Genomic DNA, 13,204 nt, shown 5'->3' with positions numbered 1-13,204 from the left:
TCTGTTTAATAATTTATGATTATTTTATTGCTTTTCTGTCTGCTTTCCCTTTCTTTTTTCAGGTGAAGTTTTTGTATTGAATGATGGTGGAGAAGTTGACTTGGATTTGGGAAATTATGAGAGATTTTTGGACATCAATCTCTATAAAGATAACAACATCACCACTGGAAAGATATATCAGCATGTCATTAATAAAGAAAGACATGGTGATTACCTGGGAAAAACCGTTCAAGGTGATATTTTTAATTCTGTGGGATACTAGTCCATTCAGTCTTCACAAAAATGTGATCAGCTAGAACAAGCTGCTCCTTGTGGCATCATCTTATTCCTTTCTCTTTCCCAAGAGATACGGGCATATTCCTGTACTGTTGGGCCTCTGGGTTCAAGAAAAGGAGGAATAGAAAAAGGAGCTAGTAGTTTCCTTTTGACTTTCTGCTCATTTTCCCCCTCTTGCATGCAAAAACTGTTATATGGGCCTAAAGTAAGATATGCTTGCCTTCTTTGGCTTTGTCTTGTAGTTGTTCCGCACATCACTGATGCAGTTCAGGAATGGGTAATGAATCAGGCAAAAGTTGCGGTGGATGATGACAGAAAAGAGCCACAAATTTGTGTAATTGAGGCAAGTATGGAACCTTTTAGGATATATATCCGCAGTGAACACAAAGAACTTTCTCTTTGCTACTTACTGTAAAAAGGTCAGACTGAAGTTTTATGGAAAGCAACAATGCAAAGACACGTTTTATATTCTTTGATTTGTTCTGAGTATGATAGGCATGGTCTTATCCCTACAGCTTCTGTTTACTTGACTAAATCCCTTCTAGAATATTGCTGAAACTGAGCTGCTTAAGAGTTTATCGATCTATAAAATTAAAGCGGCCAGTTACTGTCATGTGAAGTATCTATTCTGAGATACAGACATTTGACTGAACCTTTATACTGTTAATAGTATAGAGAAAATGTGTGTAATACCTGAAATCTCCTGTGGTCAGTAGGAGAGGCTAACATTCTAGCTTTCCATATGGCTTCAAATGTCCATCTTGTTGCTCGTGGTCATGTTTAAAGGAATATATTTAAACACAGTATAAGTTAGTTTCCCACTTTCTGGTGTTATTTTTAAGATTTTTGGAGGCAACTTTGTTAATCGCTTAACCTGCTGATGTTCTGCACAATGGAAATAATGAGTTTTACCCATCTTTAGTAGGGCATTGAGACATCTGGAGGAAAGGCAGTCAGTAATTGCTAGTATTACTATTACAGCGGAAAAAGATTATACCTGAGAATTGAACAGAAGAATGTGTCATAGATTTAATGCCAGAAGCGGCCACCGTAATCAATAGTATGATAAACTTTGTGACCCAGGTCACAGAACTGCTCAGTATTTCTTACGCAGAAGAATCTGCCTTGATTTAAAATATGCTTATTGGTATAGCTATAGATCTTTTTTATGATGTGCACAGTGAGAGTCAAACACTTCATTGAAAACAAACGTACAAACAGTAAATACAGAAGTTGCGGAAGAACATTAATAAGTGATGGGCTTGTCAGTTCTTTAACTTCAAACTTAATTTTCTGTTTCCTCCATGTGTGGTGGGTTGTGGGTTTTTTTTTTTGTTATAGCTCCAGCCTGATAAAAATACTTTTCTTCAGGACTTTAAGGATAATTGTAATGTTTTTCCATGGCAAAATCCTGAAGGAGTTAGACTGAATATGTGTGTCACATACAAATGTAGTTGTCGGAAGTTTTTCTGGTACTGGGTGAACACAAATATGCAATTCTGTCAAAAGCCACTTGGTGGCACAGAAAGATCATTCTGAAATACAACTACTTCCCAAGACTTACGTGCTGAACACTGCTTTATTCAGTGCTTAGTCTACTGCAGCTCTTTGTGTCTTTGAAAGACATCTGTCTATAAATAAGTTTTATCATGGACTTAGTCTCAGGTTTTGGTTTGGTAATAAATATTTAAAATCTTTTATAATGTGAAATATTATTTCATGTTGTCCATACGGCATTTATTGATGTTGGAAAGCTATGATAATATTGCTAAATGTCTGTACCTTGTTGTTCACAACTGTTCATTAATCTGACAGACAGGAAAAGAAAGTTTTTCTGTACAAAAGCCTTCACATAAGCTTAACTTGATTACTTTTTCACCACTTCGAAGGCAGTGTGAAAGCATGTATTATTCAGTAGCACCACACATCTTCCCATGGGAAGCTTATGTTTGGTGTAAAGTGAATATAACAAAACTGGAAAATTGTTTTATGGTTTCCACAGGAAACAAAATGCACAGAATATGTGAAGGTTCTTTGCAGAGTATGCCTGCAAATTTCAACTGTCAGTGGTTTTTTTAAGATAAAAATTTCAGAAAACTTGTTGAGTATGTAAGAGGTAGACTTTTTTTTTTCTTTTGTTTTTGCTTTTGGCCACTTCGACATATCCAAGCTTTCTTTTTCAGCTGGGTGGAACCATTGGAGATATTGAAGGAATGCCATTTGTTGAAGCGTTTAGACAGTTTCAGTTCAAAGCAAAAAGAGAGAACTTCTGTAATATCCATGTTAGTCTAGTGCCACAGGTAAGTTACTAAAATTAATAAAATAAATTTTACTCTGTATTGGGCTTTATATTTGTTTACTTCTCCCATTAATCCTTTCAAGCTTGAGGGTTTTAGAGACAGAGATATGAAACCCAGCCACACTGGGGTAAATAAAGGTCTTGATAATTACTTTATTGATGTGAGAATCTGTTTTAATGTTCTAAGTTACCAAAAAAAACCCCTTATCAACACTGATTTATCTAGGAGCCTAAATATAGTTGTGCTTAGCGCGGGAAGGTGCTGGTACATAACGAACCCAGTAAGAAAGGCACTCGGACTCTCTAAGGTATGGCTGAAAATTCTGTTTGTTAGAGCTAAACTGCAAGGAGGGGTGGTGTAAACGACCGTACGTCCCTCCAGGTGGTGGCAGCCTCGGGTGGTGCAGCATGGAACGGCCCAGATGCGCCGGGCAGACTGCGCCCGGGGAAAGAGATTCTCCCCTTTCGGTCATTTGAGCTGACAGATAATTTTCTCACAAGGAAACAACTGTAGCACTTCAACTGTCAAACAGAAAGGATGTTCTCGGGAGAATTTCGTGCCGCATCCCTAGATAAAGGCCAGGCCATGCAGGCGATGCGGGCGCGGGTGCTGCGCGGGAGCTGCCCGCATTTGTCCTGCGGCCACAGGATTTGTGCGGCACAGCGCCGGCCTGGGCTTCCTCAGGGGGACCCTGACGTGGAGCGCTAGCTCCCCCACGTACAGTGGTCTTCCGGTCAAGACCACTACAGCTTTCTGTACAGGGCTAAAAGTATCTTTCCATTCGAACTCTAAATTTTCCTTTCACAAACAGGCGTTCTTAGTATTTTAAGAGGTAAGTATTCACTGGGGAGATTTTGGTAAGCAGAGGTTGGTAATGATGATATGATTGCACCGTGTACAGATAAAGAGAGAATTATTAACCACTGTAGCTATGGATTAGAGGATTGATCAGCAATTGGTAGGATTGATTCCCTGTATTTGAGAACAGAATTATTTACTACGTCTGATTATTTCCAAGGACAGTCACTGAAGGCTTTGTGCTATGTTGGACATTCTCCGTTTATTAGCAAAATCCAACTTTTGGAATATTCTTCTACCTGAGTCAGTTATACTGAAACTTTTTCTCTGAAAGAAAAAAACAAAATAAACCTGACCTGAATTAGGGCCATGTGGTTTCTTCACAGCATTACCTTTATAAGTAATAACAGTGGTGCCACTTCTGTTTCTGGCATATTGTGGCTCTGTTTGGATATGGTTACTTCCTGCAAGTATTATTACTTGCAATGACTTTTCTCTTTTGAGCTGTAACTGCTCTGTTAGTAGATGTTAGTTGCTATTTGAGCTTTCAAAATATGTCTTTCCAGCCTAATGCCACTGGTGAACAGAAGACAAAACCAACACAGAACAGTGTTCGAGCACTGAGGGGTCTAGGCTTGTCTCCAGATTTGGTGAGTTAATAAATACAGATTTTTATTTATAGGTCATCTAGAAGTGTCCTTGCATAACCTCTGTTCAAAGAATAAGCCTCAGTCTCCCATGAGAGACAAGAATTTTAGAAGAAACGCAACATATATGCTGCACTGCTTCACTAAAGCCACAGGAAATCAAATTATGCAAATTCACTCTAAGTTAACTTAATTCAACTAACTCCTTGCAATATCTTTGGACTGTAGCTATGTTCTTCTAAAGGGATCTTTGCAGAAAAATCATTCTGCACTGCTAAAAGTAATCTAAAGTCTCAATTCACTTTGTGGGAAGACCTAGAATGCTTCTGGCTTCTAACATTCTCTCACAAATTTCTTTTTATGCATGATTAAGAAGCAGCAATCCTACCTTTGAAGTACAACCTTTAAAAATATTCCTGTTTGGAAATATGAAACACGTGGGTGAATCTTCAAAGTAAGGTTCCTCAATTTCTTTCATAGAATAGTTTGGGTTGGAAGGGACCTCTAAAGGTCACCTAGTCCAACCCCCCTGCCGTGGGCAGGGACATCTCTCCCTAGATCAGGTTGCTCAAAGGCCCATCCAGCATGACCTTAAAATAATATATATCTGTCTGTTTTAGAGTTTTTTAATACACCTATCATCATGGCATATTTGTTTCCCTTCTACATCCTCATCCCCTTAGAATACACTTTTTTTCCCATCGTAGGGATTTTTGTTGCTTTTTAAGTGAGCAGATGTGAATATTAGAAAGAGTTCAGGAGAAGGAGAAGCATTTCGGTGGAGCATTTCAGCATTTCAACCTCCTGGGAGGTTGCTCGTTATTGAAAAGCTTTTATTGAGAGGAAGATTTTGCAGCATTTTCTAATTCTGGTCAGACTCTGGATTCACCATATTTCTTCACCATTCTTTCCCCATAGGAGAGGTGTTCCATCCCCTTGATCATTTTTGTGGCCCTCCTCTGGACCTGCTCCAACAGGTCCATGTCTTTCCTGTGCTGAGGGCTCCAGAGCTGGACGCAGTCCTCCAGGTGGGGTCTCACCAGAGCAGAGTAGAGGGGCAGAATCACCTCCCTCGACCTGCTGGTCATGCTTCTTTCGATGCAGCCCAGGACGTGGTTGGCCTTCACCCACCACTACCCCCACGTCCTTCTCCACAGGGCTGCTCTCAATCCCTTCCTGCACCGCGTAGTATAGCGAACCTAAAGCCAGCAAGTTTTACCTCATGCCAGTTGGCAAATGATGACAAATGCTCAACTCCTTCCATTCGTTCTCCCCAGTGCTCTAGTACTGAGTATGTGCTTATTCCCTGGATGCAGTGTTTGCCTCCCTGGCACTTTTCCTTGGGAGCAGAGAGGAGACATAAGTAGATTGCAGCTCCCCTGTGATACCTGTCTGCCGTTGGAGATGTTAATCTGCTTGCTCAAGTGTTGATAGCACTGAAGCGAGGGCAGCACAGCTTCAAATGCCAGCTGCAACCCCAGTTCAAACTTCTGCTCATATCTTCCTGAGCTGCAGCTGGTGCAGCTGAAGACACACTCTGCTTTAGGAACAGAAGAGGTCAATTTTGCTCTTTCGTGTGGGGCTGCTTGTTAAGTCAAAGGCTATTTTCCATACTTGATTCTGGAAGTTGTTGAGCACTTTCTGTTCCCATAAAGTCCACTAGGAGAACAAGCTTCCTAGCCCTTCTCAGAAATGAAAGAGTAGTGAGCATAGTCACTGCTTCTGTATAATATTTATATCCTCAAAAAGGAAAAATGATTCTTAAAAGGATAGTCACACAACTAAATATTGTGGTGTGCTGCTTTCTGATTTTTTTTTTTGGACTCTTGCATTTTATGTTTATCAAAAAGCATGTTTATAACTACAAAACCAATAGCTTTATAAATAGGATATGTGAAGGATGTGTTAGGTAGCTTCAAATTGTTGTGACCTGGTGACTGTAATCAGCTTGTGGAGGGAAAGACTTTTATTAACGCAATGATGCTCTATATTCCAAGCTTCAGGGCCTAAATTTCAAAATCCTTCTTGACATGCTAGTTGCATATGGAAAGTTGCATGTGATTTTTGAAGGCCTTTAAGAGAATTGCCAGTGCCTGACTCTTCTTTTTTTTTTTTCTCCCCCAGATAAAATTTGAAAAGCCTGTTAGGGGTGTGTGTGTGTAATAAAAGGAAAACAGACTAGTCACTTTCTCACATCTTGAATTCTTTCCTGGGGCAGTTCTGGGACTGCCAGAAGTGTGGTACTTTTTTTTTTTTTTCTTTTCCTAAACTGCTGCTGTTGACCACTAAAGCATAGAGAGATTACACTGAGCAAAGTCTCTTGGTGCTGTTGTAAAGTTGTTTGGGCACTGCTTCAAGAAAATATTTATATGGTTGCTGTCTTGGACAGGGGCCCAAGGCCAAAACAGCACATGGGAAAACTCCTAGAACAGCGGTCAGGAGGGCTTCCTTCATAAGCTGTGCTGCCAGGCTGCCTGATCTAAACTTGGCTAGACCTGTTCTTAATACCTGCTGCCTCGCTGTCTGGTCCCAGGCTTCCCCGAGGTGGCATGCTGGGCCAGTCTCAGCTGTGTATGTACAGGAGCCTTTATGTTCTCCATGGGGTGTTCTAAGCGCTTAATGAATACGCTACATCTCCAGATTTAATGGATTCTGTTACAGCATTTTGAAAACTGATTATATGCTTGTCAGTGCTGCCTTACTCAACTGAACTGTTCCTCATCTTCTTTGTATTATGTTTCTTTGAGATGCGTCTCCGCCACTGTTATGTCGTTTTGTATTTTCATGCTGATTCTGATGTTTTTGATTTGTGTGACTCCATTAACTTTAAATTTGTCTCAGCAAGATGGATGATGGATTTCTAAGTGGATCTAAGCATGTGCACATACTATCAAGGTTTATGAATTATGTCTTCAAACAGTACTCAATTTTTAAGTATAATTTGTGCATAATTGAATAGAATGTATGAATTGTTTCATAATTCTTTTTTGATTATTAGAATGTACACTAATTTTCCCTTATACTTGGCATTGTTTTTCTGTTTCTAGAATTTCCTGCAAGGTTATAGGAAGTTAGACTTCATCAATATCAGTGTAGCTAAGCTGCGTTCTAGCAAGGTGATCAAAGATCAGCTACAAGTTTCTGAACAAAAAAGGGCTTAATGTGTTAAGTAATTGTATTTGCTAGAAAGATGGGGAAAATAATGACTTAATCTTTTAACAGGATCGTGCTACTTTCTGTTATACTTCCATTATTCAAAATAACTTAAGGTAGTAGACTAAGTAATCGATAGGCACATTGAGAGAGCAGTTCTGCATTTTGAGTTAGTTGCCTGAAGTTACATAATGCAAAAAAACCCCTTCCAACAAACACCAAAACACATGCTTATTTTCTTTGTTGGTAAAAATTGTCAGTATTTTCTAAAATTCCCGAGTTTTACATGTATCAGCAAAATAATAGCAGAATAATTGCACCAGGAAAAAACCCACAAAATTATGAAACAGTTTTCTCATCTTCAGCCTCCTTCTTTTTATCATGATGTGTAAATTAAGAATTACAAAAAGATGCTGGAGTACTGAAATAGTAGAAAACATGCATATAAGCTAAGTAGTGTTGCTCTAAATTTAGCTGATAAGATCACAATATTTCTTTTGATTCATCATATTATTCATACTTACGGAGCTGTTAGACTTTAGGTAGAGTATTACAATAGTAGCTACAAGAAAGGAGAACATGGGGAAGCAGTATTACAGAGAATGCCAAAGAAAGATTAATAAAAGTGGGTCAGTGGGTGACTGATCTGCTTCTGCCTTGCTAGCAGATATATGTGTGTGAGCTGTGATATATTGTAGAACTCCAAAAGAGGGGAAGAGAAAAAAAGGCACATTTGTTTGTGCTGGGCTTCCAAAGGAGATTAATTTCTCCATAAACAATATTGAGGATCTTCTATTGGTTTGACTAGTAAATATTTAAGATTTTTCCTTCTGTTATGACAGATTGTCTGCAGAAGTGCAAAACCTATAGAAATGGCAGTGAAGGAAAAGATTTCCATGTTTTGCCATGTGGAGCCTGAGCAGGTCAGTACTTTAATATTTTATTCATCATTACTTAAACATGTGGGAAAGCATACAAATATTTCTATGCATTTCTGTTTTCAACTTCAGACTGTTTCACTAATATGTAATTGTTTTTACAATTTTTATCTTGCTGTCATGTACACTATAACACTTCAAAAATATTGGGAGTTTATATGTTAAATTTTATGTCAAATGGTCATTAACAATTTAAATGCATGTTATGTAAAAAGTTAATAAAAGGAATAGATTTTGAGTGCATGGTTAATTGCTACACATAGTTGTGAAAACTGTGCAGTTTCAAGCTATGGTTGGTTGTTGTCCATAAATCATTGCAGGTGGTTATAATAATGGATGAACAAAGTGTGGTTAAAGCTAGGGGTTTTGCTTATGTCCATAGATCATCATAGCCACGTGAACACTCTTACTGTGATAATATGTAATAGGCTATTCATGCCCTTTAACATGCTTAGAACATCTACTGGGTAGTTATATATCCTTTTATAGTTCATGTGTGATTTTGGCCTTAATAGTTTCTGTGATTAATTGCTATTCAAATATTAATTTTGATGAATCAAATGCTCTTTAATATTTTTGCAAGTGAGAGCATTTTACTCTTCAATGTAATATAGATGATATTAAAGGGGTAACAGATGCCAGCAGTTATGCTGTATTTCAAATATGTATTAGTGTTGACCTCTCTCTCTGCAGGTGTGTAAGAAAAAGCTTTTTATAGTAAGATTCCTGATGAGGACATAGAGGGCAGTATGGCCATTACTTTCCCCCCCCATCTTACTATCTGTGGAAGACAACACCCTTGAGCTAGCTTCTGCAAAATCTTTCAGAAATGCCTTTGTGGTTCCTCTCCAGCCAGAGAGAGACAACTGGAAGTTCAGTCAAACAAAAATGGTGTGTGCTTTTCTGGCAGTATCAGGCCATGTGTAAGCATGTACATACTCAGATTCCAACTGCAGTTACTATGCCAGTCTAACTGGACTAAGAGTCCCATGTGTAACTGAACTTCTCTAAGAGCTCCCTGGCAGGGAGGGAGCTGTCTTCGTGGCACTGTTTTTTTTTTCCCCAAAGTTCTGCCTTTTAGGGGAGAAGCTCAATAGTTGTATCAGTCACAGCTTTCATGAGAAGCTGAGTATATGATCCTGAGCAGAGTGCTGCACTCTTCTTGTGCTGTTCTGGCTAGCTCAAATGTCTATCCACAGCACTGCATTGTGTAATATAGGTGTGTCCTGGGTGATTAGACCCGGTGGACTGAACTGGGATGCTGCTAGGTGCCATACTGCATTGCAGCCTTGTTTTTTTTTTTTGCCTTTTCATAACTGTATTCATCAGAATTCTGCAAAGCCATTCTTAAGTCCCCTGTGTGTCTTAAAATTCATGAATCACTTCTGGATTTCAGAAGACACTGGCCACATGTCTATATATTCCCTAGAATGATCCTGGATTTCTTGTGAACTGAAGGATTAGATGCATCATCAGTCTTCTTCCTGGAGCGATGTGCAATGCCAGTAGAGAAGATGCTACAGTTTATTTTGTGTCTAGAATGGTTGTTTACAATCTCAAGGGGATCAATCTTTTCAGTCCACCTTTCCCATTTATTTGCTGTCGTAGAATCACAGAGTAGTTGAGGTTGGAAGGGAGGTCATCTGGTCCAACACCCCTGCTCGAGCAGGGCCACCTAGAGCCAGTTGCCCAGGACCGTTATTCAGGCAGCTTTTGAATATCTCCAAGGATGGAGACTCCGCAACCTCCCTGGGCAACCTGTGCCAGGGCTCCATCACCTTCACAGTGAAAAATCGTTTCCTGATGTTCAGAGAGAACCTCCTGTGTTTCAGTTTGTGCCCATTGCCTCTTGTCCTGGCACTGGGCACCACCCAAGACAGCCTGGCTCCATCCTCTTTGCACCCTTCTCTCAGATATTTCTGTACCTTGATGAGATTTTCCACCCCTGTGGGGATAGGCAGCTCGACGGCAATGAATGTCGCGCGATCAGAAGAACCGACCAATCCGCTAGAGCATAGACATGCGTGAACACAAGGCTGTAACCTATCAGTGAGCTGCTGATAGCGCGTGAACACTTGAGTTTTGTATAAAAGGAGAAGTTACACCATAATAAAGGGTCTTTGGTTGCATGCCTGCCAGAGTCCGTGCCCTCAATCCCCACACACCCCCACCCTGAGCCTTCTCTGCTCCAGGCTGAACAGTCCCAGCTCTCTCAGCCTTTCCTCATTTGAGAGATGCTCCAGTCCCTTAATCACCTTCACGGCCCTTTGTGGGCCATGGACTCTTTCCAGTATGTCCATGTCTTTCTTGTACTGGGGAGCCCAGAACTGGACCCAGTACTCCAGGTGTGGCCTCACCAGTGCTGGGTAGAGGGGAAGGATCACCTCCCTCAACCTGCTGGCAACACTCCTCCTAATGCAGTCCAGGATACTGTTGGTTGGCTCATGTTCAACCTGATGTCCACTAGGACACCCAGGTCCTTTTCTGCCAAGCTGCTTTCCAGCTGGGTGGCCCCCAGCACATACTGGTGTCTGGGGTTGCTCTTCCCCAGGTGCAGGACTTTGCACTTCCCCTTGTTGAACTTCGTGAGGTTCCTGTCAGCCCATTTCTCCTGCCTATTGGCAGGATAGCAGCATGATCCTCAAGCATATCAGCCACTCCTGCCACTTTGCTGTCATCTGAAAACTTGCTGAGGGTATGCTCTGCCATCATCCAGATCATTAATGACGATGTTAAACAGGACTGGACCCAGTACTGACCCCGGGGGTACTCCTCTAGCTACTGGCTTTCAACTAGACTGATGATCATCACCCTCCAGGCCCAGCCATTCCACCAGTTTTCCTGACTGTCTGCTCATCCTGCCCCTTACGTGAATGAGTTGTCTATGAGGATCTTATAGGAGACAGTGTTAAAAGCCTTCCTGAAGTCCAGGTAGACAATATCCACTGCTCTCCTCTCATCTGCAGGGCTAGTCGTTTCATCATAGAAGTTTATCAAGTTGGTCAAGTGTGACCTTCCCTTGGTGAATCCATGCTGACTACTCCTGATGATTTGCTTATCTTTTGTGTGCCTGGAAATGGTTTCCAGGACTATCATAACTAGTCCATGAAGACCACATACTTTTTTGTCCAGTGACTTCCTCTAAGTGGATTTTTTTTTTTTTTTAATTTGCTTTTATCAAGTGAGTCCTCCCTCCTCGCTTCAGTGTATGTACCACCAAAAGAAAAGCAATGTCTTCAGCTTGTTTCAGGATTATAACAGTCTCCATAGTCAGCACGGCTGTAACCTGGAGCAGCTAGTGATACTTTATTAATGTTACATCCTTAGGATGGTAGCTGCCAAGTTTGGAAGAACAGTTGGATAAGCCTTATTCCTACTGTAGAAGGGCTGTGGTTACCCTATTCTTTTTGCTGTTGAATGGGCGCATAGAGAGGCGTGGGGCAGCATGCATGTGTACATACTTGTGTGATGAACAGAAGTAACTCAAGGATAACTTAAGTGAGTATCCTTTAGTTCTCATGTGTATCAGGGAAGAGAACACTTGTGCTCAGGATTCTGAACTCTGCAGTCTTGTGTAAGCCAAGTGCAGTGAACTTAACTGCAAGCGGCTTGGGCGTGGTTTATAAATGTGTTCTTAACTAAACGGTCCTTGAATGGACTATACTCATTAATTAATTACATAACCGAATTAACTAACAAAATTCTTTTAGGAGACTTTATCGCAACCTAATTGGGTCTGTTTTGTTAGGTTCCATTTGTGTTCTTTCTTTCCCAGTTAATATTCTTCAAGTGTGTGAGAGAGGGAGAAAGAAGTGTTAGCAAGCACGACTGCTTGTGGGGCCAGATGTTTGTTTTAAAACTGACGCATTGATAGTCTTGACAAGCTATTTTTGTATGATGGTGCGATGAAGAAGTGAAACACATTTTTACCTTTTGGGTAGCTTTTTCCTTGTAGATTTAGTGGAACCTTAAATATTGGCTGGGCTGCCCTGCTCATTCAAAAGAAAACTATTTAAAAATCAGAATGTATGTAGAATACAAAACACATATAGTGTACAAAAAATAGAGTGTATGTTTCCTATGAAAAATTTTTAGGTAAGTCTTTTATGTTATGCTTTTTTTTGTTAGGTAATATTTATCCATGATGTTTCTTCCACTTATCGAGTACCAATCCTGTTGGAGGAGCAAGGCATCATTAAGTATTTTAAACAGAGGTTAAATTTACCTATTGATGACCAGCCAAGTGATCTTCTAATGAAATGGAAGAAAATGGCTGACAGGTATTTTAACTCCTGCTGCTTTTTCTAGAAGTGTTTTAATTCAAGTTAGGTTTTTAGCTGCTGTGGTCATCAAACTGGACTGGGGTCAGTAGCATGCTGCTGATCAACACTTGTGAATGGTCTGGGTTTAAAAACTTTGTCAGTTTTGAGATTTTAGAAGATGTTTTGTGAAGTTAAAGAAAAAGCAAACAATGTTAAAATGTTTTCTTTGTGAAAGTTAGTGTAATAACAAAAAAATTTGTTTTTGTCAGATATGAAAGGTTGCTGAAGGTGTGTTCCATAGCTCTTGTTGGCAAGTACACAAAACTAAGTGATTGCTACGCATCTGTTTTCAAGGCTCTGGAACACTCTGCGCTGGCAATTAATCACAAACTGGATTTAATGGTGAGGATATTTCTGGATTTTGCTTTCAGGAATACTTTGAATGTACTCTACTAGTTCCCATCGTGTGAGGCAGTTTTATTTCATGTGGAAATTAGAAAATGAATCATGCAGATAAATACAGACTGGCCAAGCATCTCATTTTTTTTAAAGAAGTGTTTACAGATTTAATTATTTTACTTGGAACTAAACTTATCTGAAAGGAACGTTGCAATTACCCAAAACTGGATCTGATGAAAAAGCAGACTTTACCTGCGAATTTGTATTTACTGTCAAAGGTAGGTTTCACTTGTTCTCATGCAACTGCTTGTCATGTTAATGAGATTAGCTTAAAGACAGGAGAAAATAGGTAAATTGGAAAAGCAGTTTAGTTTCTTTTTAAAATCCTGTGCCAGAAGCTGTTGCTCTTCATTTCAGTTAATATTGAGAGC

At 40.0% G+C, this 13,204-nt stretch overlaps 1 protein-coding gene across 5 annotated transcripts in view; it reads left to right on the top strand.

Annotated features, from left to right (window-relative positions):
- The window catches only part of CTPS2 (CTP synthase 2), a 77,795-nt gene that overhangs the window by 4,814 nt on the left and 59,777 nt on the right, over positions 1-13,204 (top strand). For all 5 annotated transcript variants that reach the window (XR_663680.1, XM_009325473.1, XM_009325474.1 and 2 more), the window contains exons 3-9: positions 63-233; positions 519-619; positions 2,460-2,576; positions 3,941-4,024; positions 8,017-8,097; positions 12,241-12,392; positions 12,644-12,776. Coding sequence is in view for 4 of the 5 variants with exons in the window: in XM_009325473.1 (XP_009323748.1) it covers positions 63-233; positions 519-619; positions 2,460-2,576; positions 3,941-4,024; positions 8,017-8,097; positions 12,241-12,392; positions 12,644-12,776 (839 nt within the window). In the remaining variant the exon portion in view is untranslated. The remainder of the gene's footprint in view (positions 1-62; positions 234-518; positions 620-2,459; positions 2,577-3,940; positions 4,025-8,016; positions 8,098-12,240; positions 12,393-12,643; positions 12,777-13,204) is intronic.

Source organism: Pygoscelis adeliae, unplaced genomic scaffold (genome assembly GCF_000699105.1).
Source record: "Pygoscelis adeliae isolate BGI_AS28 unplaced genomic scaffold, ASM69910v1 Scaffold386, whole genome shotgun sequence".
Lineage (NCBI taxonomy): Eukaryota > Metazoa > Chordata > Aves > Sphenisciformes > Spheniscidae > Pygoscelis > Pygoscelis adeliae.
The sequence above is the reverse complement of the archived record's forward strand: the minus strand, read 5'-3'. Positions and strand labels throughout refer to the sequence as shown.